General features: G+C 45.0%; 1 protein-coding gene across 4 annotated transcripts in view; it reads left to right on the forward strand.

Annotated features, from left to right (window-relative positions):
* ETV6 (ETS variant transcription factor 6) overlaps positions 1 to 18,879 on the forward strand; it is a 143,118-nt gene that overhangs the window by 93,438 nt on the left and 30,801 nt on the right. For all 4 annotated transcript variants that reach the window (XM_063355398.1, XM_063355406.1, XM_063355411.1 and 1 more), the window contains one exon: positions 15,376 to 15,540. In XM_063355398.1, coding sequence (XP_063211468.1) covers positions 15,376 to 15,540 — 165 coding nt within the window. The remainder of the gene's footprint in view (positions 1 to 15,375; positions 15,541 to 18,879) is intronic.

Below are 18,879 nucleotides of genomic sequence, written 5' to 3' on the forward strand. Positions count from 1 at the left end.
AAAATGATCAGTGAATTGAATTAGAGAGAGAACTAGAAAGTTTGATGCAGAGGAGCTGTGCTCCTTCTTCCCCAGTCAGGGTCAACAGTGCATCTGTCACTGAACAATACAGTCTGGGGGCTGTGTTCGTGTGTTCGTTAGCTGAAAAACAAAAACAGCAGAAAAGGAACTATGTCTCAAGAAAAGCTGGTACTTCACGTGCAGCTTTGGGCTAAGTTCTCTGCTGATTTGCCCTCTGCCATGAAAATCCCTTCTCTGGACACAAAACTAAAGAGACAGCAATATGCCCAGATACACAGAAAAATCTCCGCATGCACTGTCTTGGACTCTTTGGCTTTAGTAATGCATGTCTCAGCCCGTTCTTCTAGATCCATTCTTTGTTGTTATGTTATGTTTTTCTTATTTTATTCACAGCTAGTTCCTATCTGGAGTTTTTAATGCCCCTTAGTGAGAACAACCTGTTTCCCAGTATCATTTCTCCAGGTTAGCAATTGTTATAATTGCTGCAAGAATGCTGTTTAGCAACGAAGGGGAGGCAGTGAAGCGACACTTGTTCTGCATGCCAGCCTTTCTCTTACACACAGGGTTACTTATAGTTCTGGGAGAGACGAGGGGAAAAGCTGAATAGCAGTGCTGTGATTTCTTTTTGTTCAACACACACTGCTCACTCCTTGTTTTCTTTCTGATAACACCAAGGTATTGACGTGCAAACAAAAGACTCCTCTTGCCGTATCAGCCTCCTCCTACCTGATTCCGTCAGCAGAGTTGCAAAAGCATGACTGTGACAGCACGAAATGAATAAGGGTGAGGTTGGGCTGAGAAAAGACATCTCATCTTCACACGCTGTGCACACCTCAGGGGTAGCAGGGGGAAGAAGAAACGTAGAAAAAGTTCAAAACGAGGCATCAACGAAACATCTTGTTAAAAATTAATCATAGTGCTTTCTTTTGAGAGTTAATCTGCAAGTGAAGTAGTGTTTCAGGACCGAGATTAACAAAATTGGTTAGAGGAGGGAAGAGATAATACTAAACAGGACCAACCTAACAGTTGCCCATTCCAGCTGCTTCAGAGGAAGGTATAAGAAAGAAATGCTACAATTTATTAAGGAATAAACCATCCCACAAATAACCCTTTTTCTGAATTTCCATTGTTTGGTTATCCAAACACCTGAATAACAAGAGTGTAAATCTTTTCTGAAATTGCATTCATGTCCTCAGAAATTCTACATGGTGTCAAACAGAGAACTGTGTTTTCATGAACATACAGTATTTGAGTCCATATGCTCTGTGTTTATTATCTGCCAGAGTGGTGTGAGACATCTAGAGTCTGCAGATTTTTTCAGGGCTTCACGGGAAAATTTTTGGCACTTTGCATTCCCTAATGTCATTTTGTGTGAAATTGCTGAAGAAGACTTCTCCCCCTCGCCACGCCAAATTGACAATGTGCCCATGTCTGCATTTCTGTACCATGCTGTCAGTGCTAAGCCAGTTGACCCCAGCCATGTGAAAAAATCAAAATCACATTAATAAGCAAAGCATTTCAGAAAAGTAGTTTTCCACTTGTAGCTTGTTAAGAAAAAAGGAAAGACCTGGAATGTCAACTTGCTTTGCACTGACCACGTGTATCTATTAGCTTAGTAATTTCTGTAATGTGGGAATTATAAAAACAGGCACGAAGGGAAAAGTTAGGGCAACCTGAAAAGTTAGGTTACAAGGTATCCTTTCTTCAAAACATAGTTCACTGTCCTTCCCGAATGTGCACATTTGCTTCCTACTATCTTTACTTCTCAAGTCTGTCTTTCTACTCACCCCACTCCCTGCCATCTCCCGCTCATAAACATGCACACTCTGATCCACAGCCTGAGAGGCTTATAAGCTGTGCACTCCTGTTGCGATCTGGCTTTGACTCCTGTGCTCTAGTTACCGATAAACTTCCCCTCCTCCGATCTAATACTAAACAGCATTTCCAAAAATTGCTATTGCTGGTACGGTTGGCAAAAACAGCTTTCATGGATACTTAATTTGTGACACAGTGGGCTTAACCAAAGGGGATATCCAGGCAAGTGTTTCTTAGTAGGACAGAAAATATGGCATCAGGGATGGCCAAGTTCAGACAAGTCCAGGCACATGACCAGCAGGTCCAAATGGTGAATTTTTAAAAAGATGTTCCATCTTGTGCAGGTTGGTTGTGAATCAGTCTTCCCAGAAGAGCAGAAACTTGAGATGATTTGGAAGTTGTGATGCAAAAGAATGAAGCTAAACTGGTTTGGACTTTGTAAATCAAGCAAGTCTTGAACATCGAAAGAATAGAAAGGAAATTACTACTTTATAGAGACACTTCTGTTCCTTTCCTGATTTCAACATGATTGTGATTGTCCAAGTTTTTGTGAATAGAAGTGGTGTGTGAACAGATACGCCTAGAAATCTGGATTTCTGCAAGAGATAAGATAAGTAATTTGACAAGTGTCCTTCAGAGAGCTGGATGAAATTTGCCAAAATATGGGGGAGCACTACTATGAAAATTTTAATTAGACAAGTTGATGAAAAAGTATTTCAACTACATTTTCACAGTATCCACTTATTTAAAAGTGTGGGGGCATTCCAGTAGTTTCAGTTGGTTCCCAGGGGGACCGGTATTGTAAGCACATCATCGTGCTGCTCACTTTGCTTGTACATTCAATCCCTTCCCTCTCCTGTCTGTTTATATTGTAATGTCCTCCAGGCAGGGACTCCTCCTTATTCAATGTTTTATACTGCCTGGCACAACTGTCAGCCAGGTAAAGAAGCCATTAGATATTACTAAATATTTCTGACAGGTGATATCAGTTGATTCTCTTTCACAATTCTTAAGCTAAGATAAATAAGGTTGCTAGCCCTCACCCCTTCAAGAGAGGGGCTGCTGTTAGTGAGACTGAGAGGGGTAACTTTCTCAGCCCTCCCTGCTGCCACAGCTCCACAGCCGATCCCAACTCAGCTCTGGGACTCCCAGCTGTAGCACACGATGCTCATCTCAAGAGACAGAGGTCCCCTTTCCCCAGGCACATCTGCAAGTAGTTTGTTGGCAACGGCAAGCACAGGGATGCCCATCCTTCCTGTGGGAAAGGAAGGGTGGAAAGAAGCACAGCACAAGATAGCTTCACTGATGTCGAGGTCACTAGGTGTCTATAATAGCATAATAACTTTTCAGAGTATTAAGAATTGTGAATCTGTGATGGTATCAGTTACCCATTGTTACTAGGTATGCAGTCTCTCTCACAGCACCTTTACCTTTGCAAGAAACCTGAAAAGCAGGATGAGACAGAACCTCCATGTGAATTATCTCATCCATTTGTTTTCCTTTTCATTCAAAGCTTGATCCTCTAGTGGGATGTGTAGGTAAATTATTTGCCTCTATTGACATTGCAATAATTTTTCCAGCCCTGGAAGCAAGCCTTTCTCGGTGACTTCATCAAGATTAAACTCAAGTAATACAGTGAGCCCATGCATTTTTCAGTGACATGACATGTTCTATAACAATACTAGCTGAAGCATTTCCTCCCTTCTCTGTCACCGCATCCAGCTGTTATTCTTTTTTGCAATTTGCCACCTCCCTGCCAGTTGCGTTGACCTAACTGTTACTGCAGTTGTGCTCTTAATCAGCTCAGAAAGCTGATCTGGCAGAAACCAATGTACCTATATACTTAAATACAGATTATCTCTCTCATCAAGATCACAGCATAGCCACTCCACCAATTGCATTGGCACATTGAAGGGGTGTCCATAAAACAATACTAAGTCAGCACTGTCACTGAACACTACATATTGTTGAGCTGTGGCCTGAAAGGAGCTCGTTTGGAGGACAGTATAGTGATTACAGACATCCCAGCACTGAGATAGAAATTACCATCTTTGTTCTCTCTTCTTCTTACCAGACAGAATAATAGAAAGGGATTCCAATATACCCAGTTCAGGAGGGAGAATATTTCCCTCGAGCACAGGACTCCAGCAAGACACCTGTGAAGCCAGAGGGGAGAAACTGTAAGTGTGTATTTCTGAGATCTGAGGCTCTCACAGAGAGGTAGCTATAGCCAACACAAGCTTGTATCTGCACTGCAGTCAGAGGTGAGTCGGTGTCACAGCTGCCCAAGAATTTGCCGAAGCCATAGTACCCACAGACCTCAGCATGAACTAGCTCCCACGGTGTCAGGCAGGCTGTGCTGAACATGCAGCGTATGCTTGAGCCCTTGTTGTGGTTGGCACCACAGGGAGCTAGTTCAGAGGGCACCCCGGGGATGACTGCAAGTGCTGCAGCCGTGCCTCTGACTGCAGGATGCACACGCCTTTGAGACACACAGTGCAGCATCCTAGCTCCAATCTGACAAGCTCCCAAACAGATTCTTGCCTGCCGTCCCAATTAATAAAGTTGATTTCTGATTCCTTGGGCAATGTTTTTAAGTAGCCCCAAATAGAAGAAATGCCACAACTTCATAGGACTGGCACAGAAATAAGCGGAAGCCAGTTTTTGGGTAGGCCAAATATGAGAAGTTAGTGAGTGTGCTGATTAGCTTCAGAGCAAGCAGGAGTTAAACCCTGGAGAGGAAGCAATTCTCAAGCTGCAGCAAAGATAATCATGATAATTTATCATCTGATAATCAAAGAGCATACACTTAATTTGTTCTCATTATCAATGTATTTCAAGCACAAGTACCTTAGTACAAGAAGCCTGTCTGTGTGCAAGTTGCACTGGAAGGGTAGAGATAAAGAGCCCCATGCGAATGCAATGCAGTTACTTCTTCTGTATGGGTGATGTGTTGTAGTGCAGTCTGGAGTCCATCTCAGTGGCCTCCTTGGCCCCCTGGATGTGGAAAAGGACCCCCGGCATCTAGAGCTGTTGTTTTAAGCACTTGACCTTTCTCTAGGACAGCAGTGTCTTCTTGGAGAAATGACTGACAGTTTGTAAGAGCTGCAGGGATTTGGTTCATTAAGGAACCATCAAGAAATGAAGCTAAATCTTGAGTTTTAAGCATGTCAGAACTCTGGTTTGCAACATCTTGGGAGCAGGAAATGTCTGCAGCATGCTAAGAGTGGTCTTTTACCTTCAAAGCCCAAGATGCGGTTCAGAACTGAACACAGCATGCAGTCTCCAGAGCTGTAATTTGCACCATTTCCCCCAATTATTTAATATTTAATGTCACCTGAAGGCAGGTCTTTGCATAAAGCATAGAAGAACTCATATACTGGTGGATTGAAGCAGGCTTTTATAACCCTCCTGGGTTAGGAGTCTGAAGGAGGATGCCTGCATAAGCAAGAGACAGAGGTCCAAAACTGAAATCCGTTATAGTAGAAGTATGACATGCTTTTACCACATGCTGGTGGTAAAATTTTCTCTACACTGATTTGCTTAATGGTTACAGGCAAAGTAAGCCACGGTTCTGGCTGTGCTGCCAGTATCTGCTTTTACAGTAGCAGCGCAAGTGCAGCTGCAGCTCGCAAGGCTTGGAGCCCCAGTGCAGAGGAAGCCAACAGATGACATCTTGCTGTCACGCCGTAGACCGTTCTGTAGTGGAACCGGCCTCACGTTCCCTGGAAACAGCCTGGAAAACATGCTCTTTGTGTACACGCTCCCCCCTCCCCAGCTCTCACAATCGCAGTTGAGTTAGGAAACAAAGTCCCAGCCAAAATTCCTCAAGGGAAAGGGACCCAACTTCTTCAGGATGTGAGCCTCTGAGAACAAAATCTCCTTGTGAGAAGAAAGCAGCTTCTTAATACAGGAGGATTACAATGTCTTGCTATGTTGGTGGTGGTGTTTTGTTGGCATGTGAAACTGAGATTTCAAAACTTTCCACTTGATTCAGCTGTACAAAAAGGGCTTCCTAACTTCTCTCTTCCGAAATGGTAGAATCACTTCTAAGTTTGCAGCCACTGGAAGATCGAGGTGACCTAGCTGATGATAGGTTAAAATGATAAATTGCTGAAAGGAACCATCTTAATTTTACCAGCTGTATTCATTGCAGCTAGCAACTATTTCTTCAGTGTTTCACGTCTTCCTGGAGTGTTGATCAGGTACCTAAAACCGGAGCTTTCAGTTTGATCACCGGCATTACTGTTGCATAGCATTAGCATGGTAATAATCTGAGCACCCCTCTCCACTGTACAGAAATTAGGCAGCATGCAAAAGACCCAGAGGGGTCGGCTGGGACCCAACCAAGTTCTTTCCTGAGTGTGGCAACGGCGGTAGCAGCTGAGCAGCCATAGTCAGCTGAACGGTAAAACCCTTTACTTAAGGTAAAACCGTATGTAGGTCAAGACTACCAAGATCAATTTATTTCTAATTACTTACAAATCTTCAACACCCCAGCCAGGGATCAAGGCCGTATTGTGTTAAAAGAAAGAAACAGCATGTATTGACAATTAATTCTAACGCAGGGTGGGTTTTTTTACCTTAAAATTACTGTTGCCAGGATGCAGCAAGTGACCCAAGAAGTGGGAAGGAAAACTAGGCGTTAAGGGTGTAAAGATACTCTGCATTTGTCCAGTTGTAAAAAGGAGCAGAATATACTTCCTGGATTCGATCCCTCCTATAACAGATTCAGTGTATGGGCAAGTGTCCAATGACTTTGTGCCTCAGTTGTATAAAACAGATTTAACAATCTAATCTGTCTGCAGTTGAAAGGCACTCTGTACCGTAAATGTGCAAGTATTACTAATAGTAGTATCAACAGTGGCCGTATCCAATACAGGAAAACTGTAGAGAATGTTTTTTAGACCTGAATTTTCACCTGGATTAAGATAAATTGGTTTGAAACAATAAAGAGTTGCTGAGAAGAAAAATTAAGTTTTTATAATTTCCTTGACTTCTGGTTGCAAAACTGCTTGCTTCTGGCAGCTTGGACTTTTGAGCTAGCTAACCCGTGCCATTGTCAGGGCTCAGCTAGTTTTGTTTAGGATATGGTTTGTGCACATACAAGGGAAAAAGCAACAGAAGACATTTCTTTCAGCTCCTTTTGGAAGGGAGCAGTAGGAAAGCAATGTCTGCTCCATGGAAAATGGCCAAAAATTGGTTGAGAAGAAGTCAGGAGTGGATTAAGACTATAACTGGGAGCAGATCCAAACCAACATTTCCCCATTCCCCATCCCCCTGCCAGCTGCTTGTGTTGCACAAGCCGCTCTGGTAGGAATCCTGTGGTCACCTGCCCTATGATAGGCACAAAATGAGCAAAGAGAGGGGGTCGTCTGGGACCCAAGCAAGTTCTTTCCTGAGTGCAGCAACGGCAGTAGCAGCTGAGCAGCCGTAGTCAGCTGAACGGCATTGTGCTGCCCGCGGCTCACCGACTCACTGTTAGGCTCTGGCCGCCTCTGAATGTGGTGCCCAGATGCAAAAAGCCAGCCTTCTCCCTGCCTGGAAGGAGAGCTCTTGTCAGTCTTCTAGGAGGGCTTTGCAAACAACACGAAAGGACGCTGGAGCCGTCCTGCACGGTTCTTGAAAGCCCTTGGACATGGCTCATGGAATGAATGCCTAGAAAACAGGCTGGTCTTTTCATCACCTCTGCGGTTGCTCGCTGCTTTGGCTGGTAGCTTTTCCCTTACAGAACTTCAAACCCTGGCCACTTCACGCATACCAGCACCATTTACCTAGGCTGGTTTGCCCCGTCCTGGGTGAATTCTCTTTTCAGGCCACAAGCTGCTTGTCAGCAGCAGGTAGACTGCTCCAGCGTTATAACATTTTTTTGTGACTAATTCCAAAATGGGGCAGCTCACAGAGGAAAAAGGGCTACATCCTAAGGTCCACTTTTTCTCCAGGCTGACTCCAGATGATGCAGATGGAAACAGAAAGGAGAGAGGCAGCTGCTATGGGTCAAATACTGATTTCAGTTACAAGAAATGCAGCACAACTGGCCACGTTAAATGACTGGGATTGTACTTGAGGCTTTATTCTGACATCAGGTACAACTCTAGGGACTTCAGGAATTGATCTGCAGTGTTCAGGGACTTTTCTGTTACTGGGGCAGGGGGTCTTAGACATAGCTGAGTAATTTCGTGTCAGAGAGTTACTTCATTTATTAGCCTGTATCAGCAAAGGAAAAGGGTTAGGCTATAGAGTGAGAAAGAATATGTTTTTCATGTTGAATTCTGTAGAGTGCGGCCTTTCCTCCCTCATTTCCCGCTTACACGGACTTCAAATTTTGTGGGGTTTTTGTACCAGTGACTTCATCTGCCATCATTAATCAGCGAGCTATCTCAGCCCAGCAAGCTAATTTAGAGTCCTGCTTGTGCATTTGATCAGCAAATGCAAACCATGTGTAATGTCAGCAGGTCAGGGGAGGTGATGGAACATGGGATTTTCACCTCAGTTCCAGAAAGGGCCATCGTTGCTTCCAGGAAGCTGAGCTTGGCACTGGGTGTGGGGAATTGAAAAGATTTATTTCCCTGTATGAGAGCTTAGAGCTTGATCATTCTAATCAAGCATTTTTCCAATCAATATGTTTCTCACGGGCTTTCCAAAGACTGCATTAGAAAAGCAATTTTATTTATTTTATGACCCTGAAGCCCTAAGGGGTTCGGGTGCGTCAACTTCCCAGGGTCTCTGTACAGACAGTGCGAAGAGGAGGGCTGGGTCACAGGGCACCCCGCTAGCAAACTCAGCGTGGCAGAAACCCGTCCCAGCCCTTCGCTGGGTTCGTTTCTGTAGACGTCTGTGTACACAGAGGCCCCAGAGCAGACACAGTGCACACAGCATTACCCTCACTTGTGCTCTACCGGTAATACCCTGTTCAACAGGACAGCAGGAGACATGAGCCTATGCCTTTTATTTCAGATTACTACTGAAAAAGCTGTTTCGCCCTCTGTTCCCAGCAGTGTGTGAAGCTTCCCAAAGCCTTGTCATTCTGATTACAGGCAGTTTCAGACCTTTTTAAAGGACACGCAAGCCTCACTGGGGTCTCTCTTCCTGCCCATCACACGACTCCTCTGTTCCCTATCCAATCGTTTTTTCCTTAACAAGACCTCTAAAGGCGCATTTTCAACTGCTGCCATCCATTTCCCGTGTACCAGTTTGTACTCACCTCCCAAATAATTCTCTCTGAGGATTAGCCAGGATTAACCTTCTCCTCCTTTTTTACCTTTGCTTATCTCTGGGCCTTCAAACTGCAGAGCCAGCTCTTTACCGTAGGATGGGGCAATCCCTGTGGGCCAGCAGCAATGAATGGCCACTGCTTCTCCACTACCTGGGTCAAGTGGCACCTGCTGGAAAGGGCAAGTGGTCAGGCACGTCACCGCACACCAGATCTCTGTCCCCTGCTCGTGACAGCAAATGCACAGACCACCAGCGATACAGGGTTTATCCTGTGGTAGGTCTGTATCTTCCATACGTATACCAACCCAAGAGCAGTCTCAGAAGGCACTTATTTAGGCTGTCCATCTGCACGGGGATAGCTAAGCATGCCACAGCTGTCTTTCGCCTGTTCCCCTCCTCTGAGGAATTAGAAAGGCTTCCTGAGAAACCAAGGGCCTTAATCTTCCTGCCTTTACCTTCCACAGCAGCAGAGGTAGTCCTGAAGATCTGCTGAGCGCCCTGTGGGTGGGAGCCTGCCAGCTCTGGTAGCTATGGGGAAGGCACTTGCGGTGAGAGATCGGCGCGGTATCTCCTGCAGAGATAGCATAAAATTCCTGCCTCAGGAGGACCTCAGCGCCCAGATTGGGCTTTAATTTGAAATCGCCTTCAGCGTGGTCGGCACACTGCTGTTGAGCTCAGCGCTGCAGCCCTTCTTGGGGAGCAGCACATCATGGTTTGTGCTGGCAGGTTCAAGCACGATACCAGAACAAGGGGCCTGGTCTGCAGCAACAATCAATGACCTCTGAACAGGGAACTAGAGAGCAACAGGGAACTAGAGAGCAGCAGAGACAGCACCGCGGGACTATTGAACCATAGTCATTTGAAGCAGCTGTGCAGCGTTTTGCACTTTCGAAGCATTTCAGATTTTAACTGGCCAACCCCCATGACACCTTTTTGCATTTTGGTAGTCTGGCTTTCCAAATGAAGAAGTGAGACAGAAGGAGGGGACTTTTAAAAAGTTGCTGTGGCAGGGCCTGGGAGAAGGATTTGAATCTAATTCTACGTGTTTCCTCCAGACCATGTTGCCTTTACACAGAAACGCAGAGAAAAACACAACCTCATGCCCCTCTCCTGCTTGACGTACACTATCATAGGCAGAACCACGTATTATGCTTTATGGATCGCATGGAAGAATTTTGTTAAGTAATAACAAAAAGGAGAGTTTCATTTCCTAAAGGGCTAGTTGATAGCAGACATTCAAGTCTTCTGAACTTCTCCAGCATCATTTTCCCACTGAAGGCTCAAGTACTGTCCTATAGTCAGAGCTGGCCTGCCTGATGCTCCCAGTGATGATGCATCTGTCCCTGGGTGTTTGGAAACCAGCTGCTGATTTGCATGCGCCGGCCCCTTTGCTGTTTGCCCAACTGCGCGAACTAGTTTTCGGCGTGGGAGTGAGAACAATTCTGCCTGCCCCGCCGAAAGCAGAGATAAATGAGAAATCTGTCTTTACCCCCTTCTCGCCTCGTCATCCTGCCTGCCAGGCAGCCAGGCGTAAGGATGGAGTGCCCGACCAAAGTGGAACAAAAAGTTAGGTGAAACTCACTGCGACTGCTGTTTCCGTCATGCATGCTGTCGTGTGGCTGCATCCTCATATCGAAACTAAAACGGAACAGCAGTTCTCAGTGGTACTGTACATCACACTTTGCATTGGAATTGTGTCTTCAGATTGTTCCAAAATGAGTCAAGGTGAAAACAGCCTACAGTACATTATACCTCATGTTTTAGATCTATCTGTTACATACACTATACATAGCAACTCATACTGTAAAATGCATACCCTGTCTTCCAAAGCAAAGAAGGAGATGCTGAACACGAGTGCTTTGCAAGATTCAAGGTTGGCTACATCTCTTCAAAAAACAAAGTTGTGACCCCACCAGAAGTTTGTGGTCAGATGCAAATATTGCTGGCTGTGTAGTTTTATGTGCAGAAGGTTATACGAGGTGAGCAGAGCACTCTGTTTTTCCAACCTCAAAGCCTGACCATGCTTAAGTTTCCTGAGGGGCTCACTGTCAAAAGGAGTGAACTCTTTAGAGACCATCAGCTTAAACTCCTCTTCAACATTCTGCTGCGTGCACGTGTGTGTGTTTACATGTGCTTGAACGAACAAGTTTACTGGCTACTTCAAGGTGTAAATTACCCCATTGGCCCCTCTTCATTGTACTTGGTTTTGCTGCGCAAGAATAGAAAGGAACAGAGAGTGGATTTCTTCTGCAGTCCAGAGTGTTATCAGCTAGTGCCCTGGAGCATGAGAATTGATTGCTCCCACCATTTATAAGGTAGCTAGTGTAACAGGTGTTAGAAACAGGACTTCAGGTGAGGAATAAGCATCAGAAGTAGATAATCTATTAAGACACCAGTGCTCCAGCCTGCGGCACTAGAAAGGTGAGCATGAATTTTGCTCCCTGTTTAATGCATATGAAGCTGTCAGATTATAAACGTGTCTATAAATTATTGTGTTTTACTCTGTGGGAGGTGGTGCTTGGAAGCTGACAGAAGACAGACTAGAGAATATGCTGGCATCTCGCAGAGCTGGATTCTGACGGTTTACATGGCTTTGTCTAACTTGCTTTCAGCTATTGAGTTCAAGCAGGTTTTGCTGTTTATTTTTACACTGCGCAGGTAGGGAGACCAAGGCTGGTCTGGGAAAGTCTGCCAGATTTCAGCCAGCGGAGCAATGCCACAGATGGGTGCAGCGCCAGGTCTGACTCCCAGGTCAAAATTCACCCTCTGAAGTCCATGGCGACGCTGGCCGCCGAGAGGGCAGATTGGGAGAAAGGCAGCATCCCCTGTGTCTGATCCACACCTACTGAAACCAGCAAAGCCTTCCCACTGATTTCAACAGTCAGTTCAGCAGGCAAAACTCTTTTCTTCGTTTTGTAACACAGCACTCATTTTCCGTACTTTATTCTGATTGGTAAATATCTTTGTTAGTTGAAGACAATGCTGTTAGCTTTCACAGAGAATAAAACTGGAGAGATAAAAAGAGCCCATTTTCCTCCACTGTGGGCACGACAATAAAAGAGAAGATGGAGAGGGGAAAATAAGAAACAGCATCCAAAAAAGAAAAACTGTATAAGCAGGATTAATTTTTCTTTCATGGAGAGTATAGGAATGCATTTTCAGGACCTACTGATAGCTATGTATGCTGTGCTGTAAAATCCCTTCACCTGCAAAGCCAACCCTATCATGCCCTTGTTTTCACAAAATCAAATGCTTCTTTTCAAGAAAGGGCAAAGAAGGTGGGGTACAAGTTTAGTAAATGCTGTAGTGCACATGAAAGAATTATTTTTTGAATGGTGGTTTCTGAAGCACTTTTAGCAACACCAGTCTGTGCCCCCAGAAAAGCCTCCTGTGACTGAACTGGTTCAGCCTCAGGAAGCAATGGGCATGCAGTGGAGGCGGGCAACCAAAGGGGCTTTTTTGGAGAAACTAACTTCCCAGGAAAGCGCCAGGGCAGGGAGGGAGGGAAGTGAGAGAAGAGGGAATCCATCTACGGAAAAGTTAGCTTATAGTAAACTTATTTTAACTTATCATAAGTTAACTTATTTTATGGCATGTTATATCTTCCAAACACAATGTTAATTGTTTAATTATTGTATCACCCCATGGGTGGAGAGATGTGGCGCGTCCGCCCACTCATTTTAGCGATAGCCAAACTGAATTAGAAAGGCTGTTTGCTCATTTCTCAGTAACTCGAAGACAAGTGGTCCTGGGTCATACTACTTTGAGGCTCTTCTCACAAGCTTTGGAGATGCTGCTGAACCCCAGCAGAGACCTGATTTGCAGTGTGAAGCGTTGGGTCTGTTTCAGGGTTGCCAGCAGAGCACACGTGGTTTCTCCCAGTGCACGTAGCTGATTTGGCTGTTCTGAGTCTAAGTGCTGATCAATCTAAAACTCTCTTTAGACATGGTACTTTTGTATTAGTTGAACTTAAGGCAAAAATACACTGTCGCCAGCACATGGGAAACTTTGATCTATGTTTGTACAGGGAGTGATTTATTAATTGTGTTGTTATGTATAAGGGAGCATGCGCATCATGTGAAGTTATCATATAGTCCATGTTGGCCTGATTTTCCCAGTGATGTTTTGTTTTGTTTCATGCCTCATCTTGTGAAGTGTACATCAGAAGTCCAGTTAGATTTCCACATGACAGTGCTCCTTTGGGCAATTTATTACTTGCATGGCATGGCAAAGGGGGAGGTAAAAGAAACCACGCATGGGCATTTCAAGCACTCCTCAGATGGTCTTTTAAACCCTTTCATGAGTTGTGGTCTGTCTGCATCAACTCTGACTTCTTTCTTGTTTAGCTGCAGTCAAAGTGCATGCTGCCCAGCAGCAGCCCAGGGTCTGGAGTGTGTTTTCTGCAGGAATAACCCTGTATTCAGCAAAAGATGAACCTCACTGGCATTTTAGATGACGGTTTGCATGTTTCTGAGCAGATCTACACCTCACCCCAGGCCCTTCAAAAAGAAAGGTCCTACAGAAAACTCTGACCCCAGTAATCCTAATTCAACAGGGGGAAGAGAATTTAAGTCCTTCATAAATAAATAAATGCTACTTCTTGTTTCTGTGTGGCACATAATACAGTGCTACAGGGGCAGTTGAAAGCTGATGGAAATTCTTGCTGCTGCCATGCAGATGTCCCTTCCTTAGGTCAGCTCTGACCCTTTCTCAGGCTCGATCTCAGTTCTTTTTCCGACTGAGATTCAGTTCTGTATGCAGTTGTGGCTCTGGGACTTTCCAAAGCTGCTGTCTGGGAATCTGGCATAGCAGCAGAATGCAATTCACTGCATGTGACCTCTTGCTAAAACAGAAGAAAGGGTTGCCTATCTGTTAAAGGAGCAAAAACCAAAACAAAACAGAGCGGTACAACTCTCCCAGGTTTCTTTTAGTGCTTGGTAGGAGGAGGGTAATCAGATCTCAGAGTACGGCATGCCAGGAAGGAAATTTCTTCCCATGCGCAGCATACAATCAGCCAGGTGCAATATGAGGAAGGGAGGTTCGTCTTCCTCTGAAGCATAAGGTACTAGCTCCTGCCAGAGGCTGTGTACCAGAGATCTGATCAGATACGGCAAATTTTATGTTCCTATGCACAGTGTGAAGCTTTCACTTCTACACAACACATTGTGGCAAGTCAAACAATGAGTCATCTCACGAGGGGGAAAAGGAAAGAAAGCTTTTATCTCCCAGTGGATTGGAGATAATCTCTCTACCTGGATATAAACAGCTCTTCACCGTGCTGCCTTCTCTCCAGGGGAAGGAAGGTATTTTAAATTTGTCTGTAAAACAGATATTGAATTGTCACACCTCCCAGGCCACTCTGCCTGGATGCAATAAAGGTAGGAGGCAAACGGTCTTTGACTTTCATGGTAACTTGGTTGGGCCCCTGTGAGTAAACAGTCTAGGCAGTATATGCTGTAGGAGCTGGCTGGGAGAAAGGGAGTGCCAGATTCTCCTTGAAGCCCTGGAAAATCCGTGCCCAAAACGAACATACCTATTTTACTGTAGAATGGCATGCCACCGTTATATAGATAGAGTTACATGGGTAATATTTTATCACTGTGTAGGAGACAAGCTAAAGCAGTGCTAAAGGTGCCACAGCCTCAGTGCTTATTTTCCTTTCCAGCATGGGAACAGCATCTGCTAGTGTAATGGCATCTGCAGGAGGGGGTGGGCCAGTCTGAATACACCATTCTGAACCACTGATAACCTCACTGATAACCAATACACACCATTACAGAGGCCGTGTGAAGCAGCCCTTCTTTACAGACCTCAGTTACCTAGAGGGAAGTATTGCCATAGCTCTCTTGCATCTGACTACTTTGCATTATTCTTGATCAGTGGTAAGGGGCACGAAAAGAGGGCACATCTCCCTTCTACGAAAGGATACACAACGAGGATGGATGGGGCCAAGGACTTTGCCTCCTGCCTGCTCTGCACCTCGGAAGGAGCAGCTGGAGGAAACTCCCATTTCACAGTGGAAACCTGGAATGAAATAATGTCCTAGAAGCTTTTTCAGGGTGCTGAGGCAGTTCTTGTTTCTCGACACCTCACAGATAAACCAAGGTGCCTAAACTAGTGAAGGGTTTCACAGTCCAGTGCTTAAGTAAATCTGCGTCAACGTGACATTCCGTTCCTACACCTTCCCCTGAAACTTTGCACATTATGGTGTGGGGAGAAAGGGTTTGCCTGTATTCCCATGATTCCATGATTCACTGATGCTTGCCTATACTCCCATGTCTCGTCTCAATTTGGTAACACGATCATGGTCTCTTCCTGCCACAGGTTTGCAGCCCGTTTACTGGAGCAGGGATGATGTGGCACAGTGGCTCAGGTGGGCGGAGAAGGAGTTTTCCTTGAGGCCGATTGAGAGCAACACTTTTGAGATGAACGGCAAGGCTCTGCTGCTCCTGACCAAAGAGGACTTTCGATACAGGTCTCCTCATTCAGGTGAGGATTACTTACAGAAGCTGTGATTGAAAAGAGAGGGGAAGCTACAACGAAATCTGGAGAGGGTCAGAGGAGGAAACAGTCACATTTTTGGGGGGGGACTGGGCAAGGGGAGAAGAGAGAGGACCGACACACTTGTATGAGGCAAGGACAAAAACGACAAGGAGGGAATGAAATCCTAATACACCTGAGTTGTAGGCAAATTTGAAGGCAAATCCAAACCCAAACCCAAACATCCAACCTGTTTCTAGTTAAAACTCCCTGCAGAACTCCCAGAAAGCAAGTTTCTCTGGCAGCACTTTGTGACTTCCAGCTCTTCCCTGTAAAGGCTTATCTTTTCACAGACCCAACTACAGCAGCAAGTTAATCAAGTGCCCTAGCCTCTTAAGAAGCCCGTATTAGCATTCTGCCTCCCAGTTGGCTTGGCTGACGCCCTGCTAAAAGTGACTGCAAAACTCCTCCCTGGGGGATCTTTCCTCCATTTTACAGCCCCCGTGGGCTTTGCTTTACTTCACCATATTCTCTCACGTGCTGGAGTCCAGCCCAAGGCACAGCACAGACAGGTGTGTGAATCAGTCTGCCTATTGCTCACATTATGTCTTCATTTATTACAAAGAAGCTTTAGAAATGTGTATGTTGCCTGCCTGTATTTATATCCCCTGCGGTCTGTCTGCTCCAGTTTTACAGTCAGAGTAAGCCTCTGCCCTCCTTTGTCAGGGATGTTTAACTAAATATGAGTTATTGGTTCTAAATAAGAGTTGTGAGCTTTTCTTTTGTGACCATACAAGGTGCTCCTGCTAAATATAAAATCTTGTAACTCAATCACTATAGGTGATCAAAGAGTTTGGACCAAGCAATGACAGAATTGCTGTTAGGAGGCTTCCAGCGCAAGGCTCACTAGGTGCAGAAGTACAGCTGGTGCTGCTTAGATCCAGCTGATAAACAAGCCGTGGCACTAATTCTGCATCAAGCTGCTTGAACACACCCCCACAACCATCCTTCAGCAGAATCTGCCTCACAAACTGTGGCTTATATTTAGTGGATATGAAGTTTTTTAGGCATGTGCCTGAAATCCAGGACTAATTTTGTATGGAAGGAGATTCCAAATATTAATGTTTATTGCCAGTGTAATACAGTAGTAAAAACTGAAGCCTAGAAACATCTTTTTTTTTTTTTTTAATTCTGGGACAGAAGAATAATTTAATTTAAAAATTAGCCCTCCTTAAGGCAAGAGGAGTATTGAAAGTTGGGGATGTGGGCAAGGACTGTAAGGGACACCTTTGAGTATCTTGTCTGCAGCTCTCCTTATCATCCCGATACCTTTCTGCCTACAAGTTATGCCCCTCTTCTTCCCCTTGTGTGCTGTGAGGGCACTTGAAATGAGTAGGATTAAAATGTTTGTAGGCTGGAGGTAGAGCATTCCCAGAGAAGAGCCTCTGGCTTGCAAATCCTCACTGTATGCAGAAGGTTAAGCTCTTATTTAGCTAAATTTGGAATGAAGTAACCAAACTAAAGGCTTCCTCCCTTGCTTTTCCTCTCCTCCTCGCCAGGTATTCCTCGCTGATATAAAAGCCTTTTAGAGGATATCCGAGTCAGTCCCTAAAAATTTAGATGACGGTAGGTAAAGGGACATTACCTCAACTTTTCCCAGAAATGAACTATATGTGAAATTTAAGAACTATGAATTAATGTTTGCCATAGAGGCATTAAGTTTTTCAAGAGCGTAGCTACGTAAAAGCCATATCCTTTCCCTCATGGTTAAAGGAGGAGAACCACATCCACTCCCCCCAGTGGTCCTAGCAATAAAGTGGGCTGATAGCCCCACAGCTATTCTGTTGAGGGCTGGCCAGAGAAGGGAGACAGCAGAGGAGGGAGAGAGTGAAAAACGCTTTTCACTTTCTGAACTAGCATCACTGCATCTGGGTGGTGCAGAAGCATAACTGTTTTGTTAGGTAAAAAAAAAGGCGGCCAGCTTTATGGGCGTTTTCACTGGTCTGTCAGGCCAAGTCAAAAGAGGTACGAATTTGCTACCTTACTACTTGGAGTGTTACGGCACTAGTAGCACTAGATTATGCCACTATTGCATTCAAAGATGCAAATTATGTGGTAAAATCACTTTTTAGCCTTTCATGTTCTAAACATGGAAAAGGTAACTGGTTCTCGAGGCTTTGTTTTTAATTAGATTTTCAGGTATTGCAATCACCTTTTAAAAATGCCCTAAAGTCACTGCTGAGACAGTAAAAGCAGCCAAGATGCTAAGAATAAAGGAAGCTGAACTATGGAAAGCAGGATGGCTTTAACTGTTTTAAGCTAAGACACTAAACTTGCCCACAAATAGAGCATTGGCAGTTTAAAGAGACAAGGGACAAATGGTGCAAAGCATACAATCTCTAGCAAACAGCTGCTAAAAAAACCCCCACACACTTGAGAAAACTTTCCCATAAAATCCAAGGTTTCCTAAGTGAAACTTCACTAGTTTCCTTTTTAGATAATATGTTATTGATGCAACCTGTTCTTCTGTAATACAAGCAGTGACAAAAAGAAGACAGCAAGCAGAATTAAAAGTCAAGAGACTTCCTACCCTGTGTTGTACATTTTCACTTTGAAATGTGCAACCAGTTACATCAGACAAAATGTATAAGTACCTAGGTGTTTCATGTAGATGTTGTTGGAGGAAGGGCATTGGTAGAAGATGTAATACATAAAAAGACACAAAATAAGCAGTTGGTCCGTTGGTCTCCTAGATATTGCGGTGGTATGTTCCACTGAGGAAAGATACAACAATTCTGGTGCCAGGGAATGGGGCAGGGGGAAGCGAGAAACTGCCTGCCTTTACCCCAAAAAGAAACAAGCCTCTAGATCAGTTCATGCAAGCACATTAGTGGCTAGAAAGCTGCCCAGCAGAAAAGGACCTGGGGGTGCTGGTGGAGCCAGCTTAACATGAGCCAGCAGTGTGCCCAGGTGGCCAAGAAGGCCAACAGCATTCTGGCTTGTATCAGGAATAGCGTGGCCAGCAGTGGTAGGGAAGCGATCGTGCCTCTGTACTCGGCACTTCTGAGGCCTCACCTCGAGTGCTGTGTTCAGTTCTGGGCCCCTCTGTACAAGAGGGACACTGAAGTGCTGGAGCGGGTCCAGAGGAGAGCTACCAGGCTGGTGAGGCGTCTGGAGACCAGGTCATATGAGGAGAGGCTGAGGGAGCTGGGCATGTTTAGTTTGGAGAAGAGGAGGCTGAGGGGAGACCTCATTGCCCTCTACAGCTACCTGAAAGGAAACTGTAGAGAGGTGGGGGTTGGCCTCTTCTCCCAGGTGAATAATGACAGGACCAGAGGAAATGGTCTG

This window comes from Chroicocephalus ridibundus, chromosome 1, assembly GCF_963924245.1.
Source record: "Chroicocephalus ridibundus chromosome 1, bChrRid1.1, whole genome shotgun sequence".
In the NCBI taxonomy this organism is placed as follows: domain Eukaryota; kingdom Metazoa; phylum Chordata; class Aves; order Charadriiformes; family Laridae; genus Chroicocephalus; species Chroicocephalus ridibundus.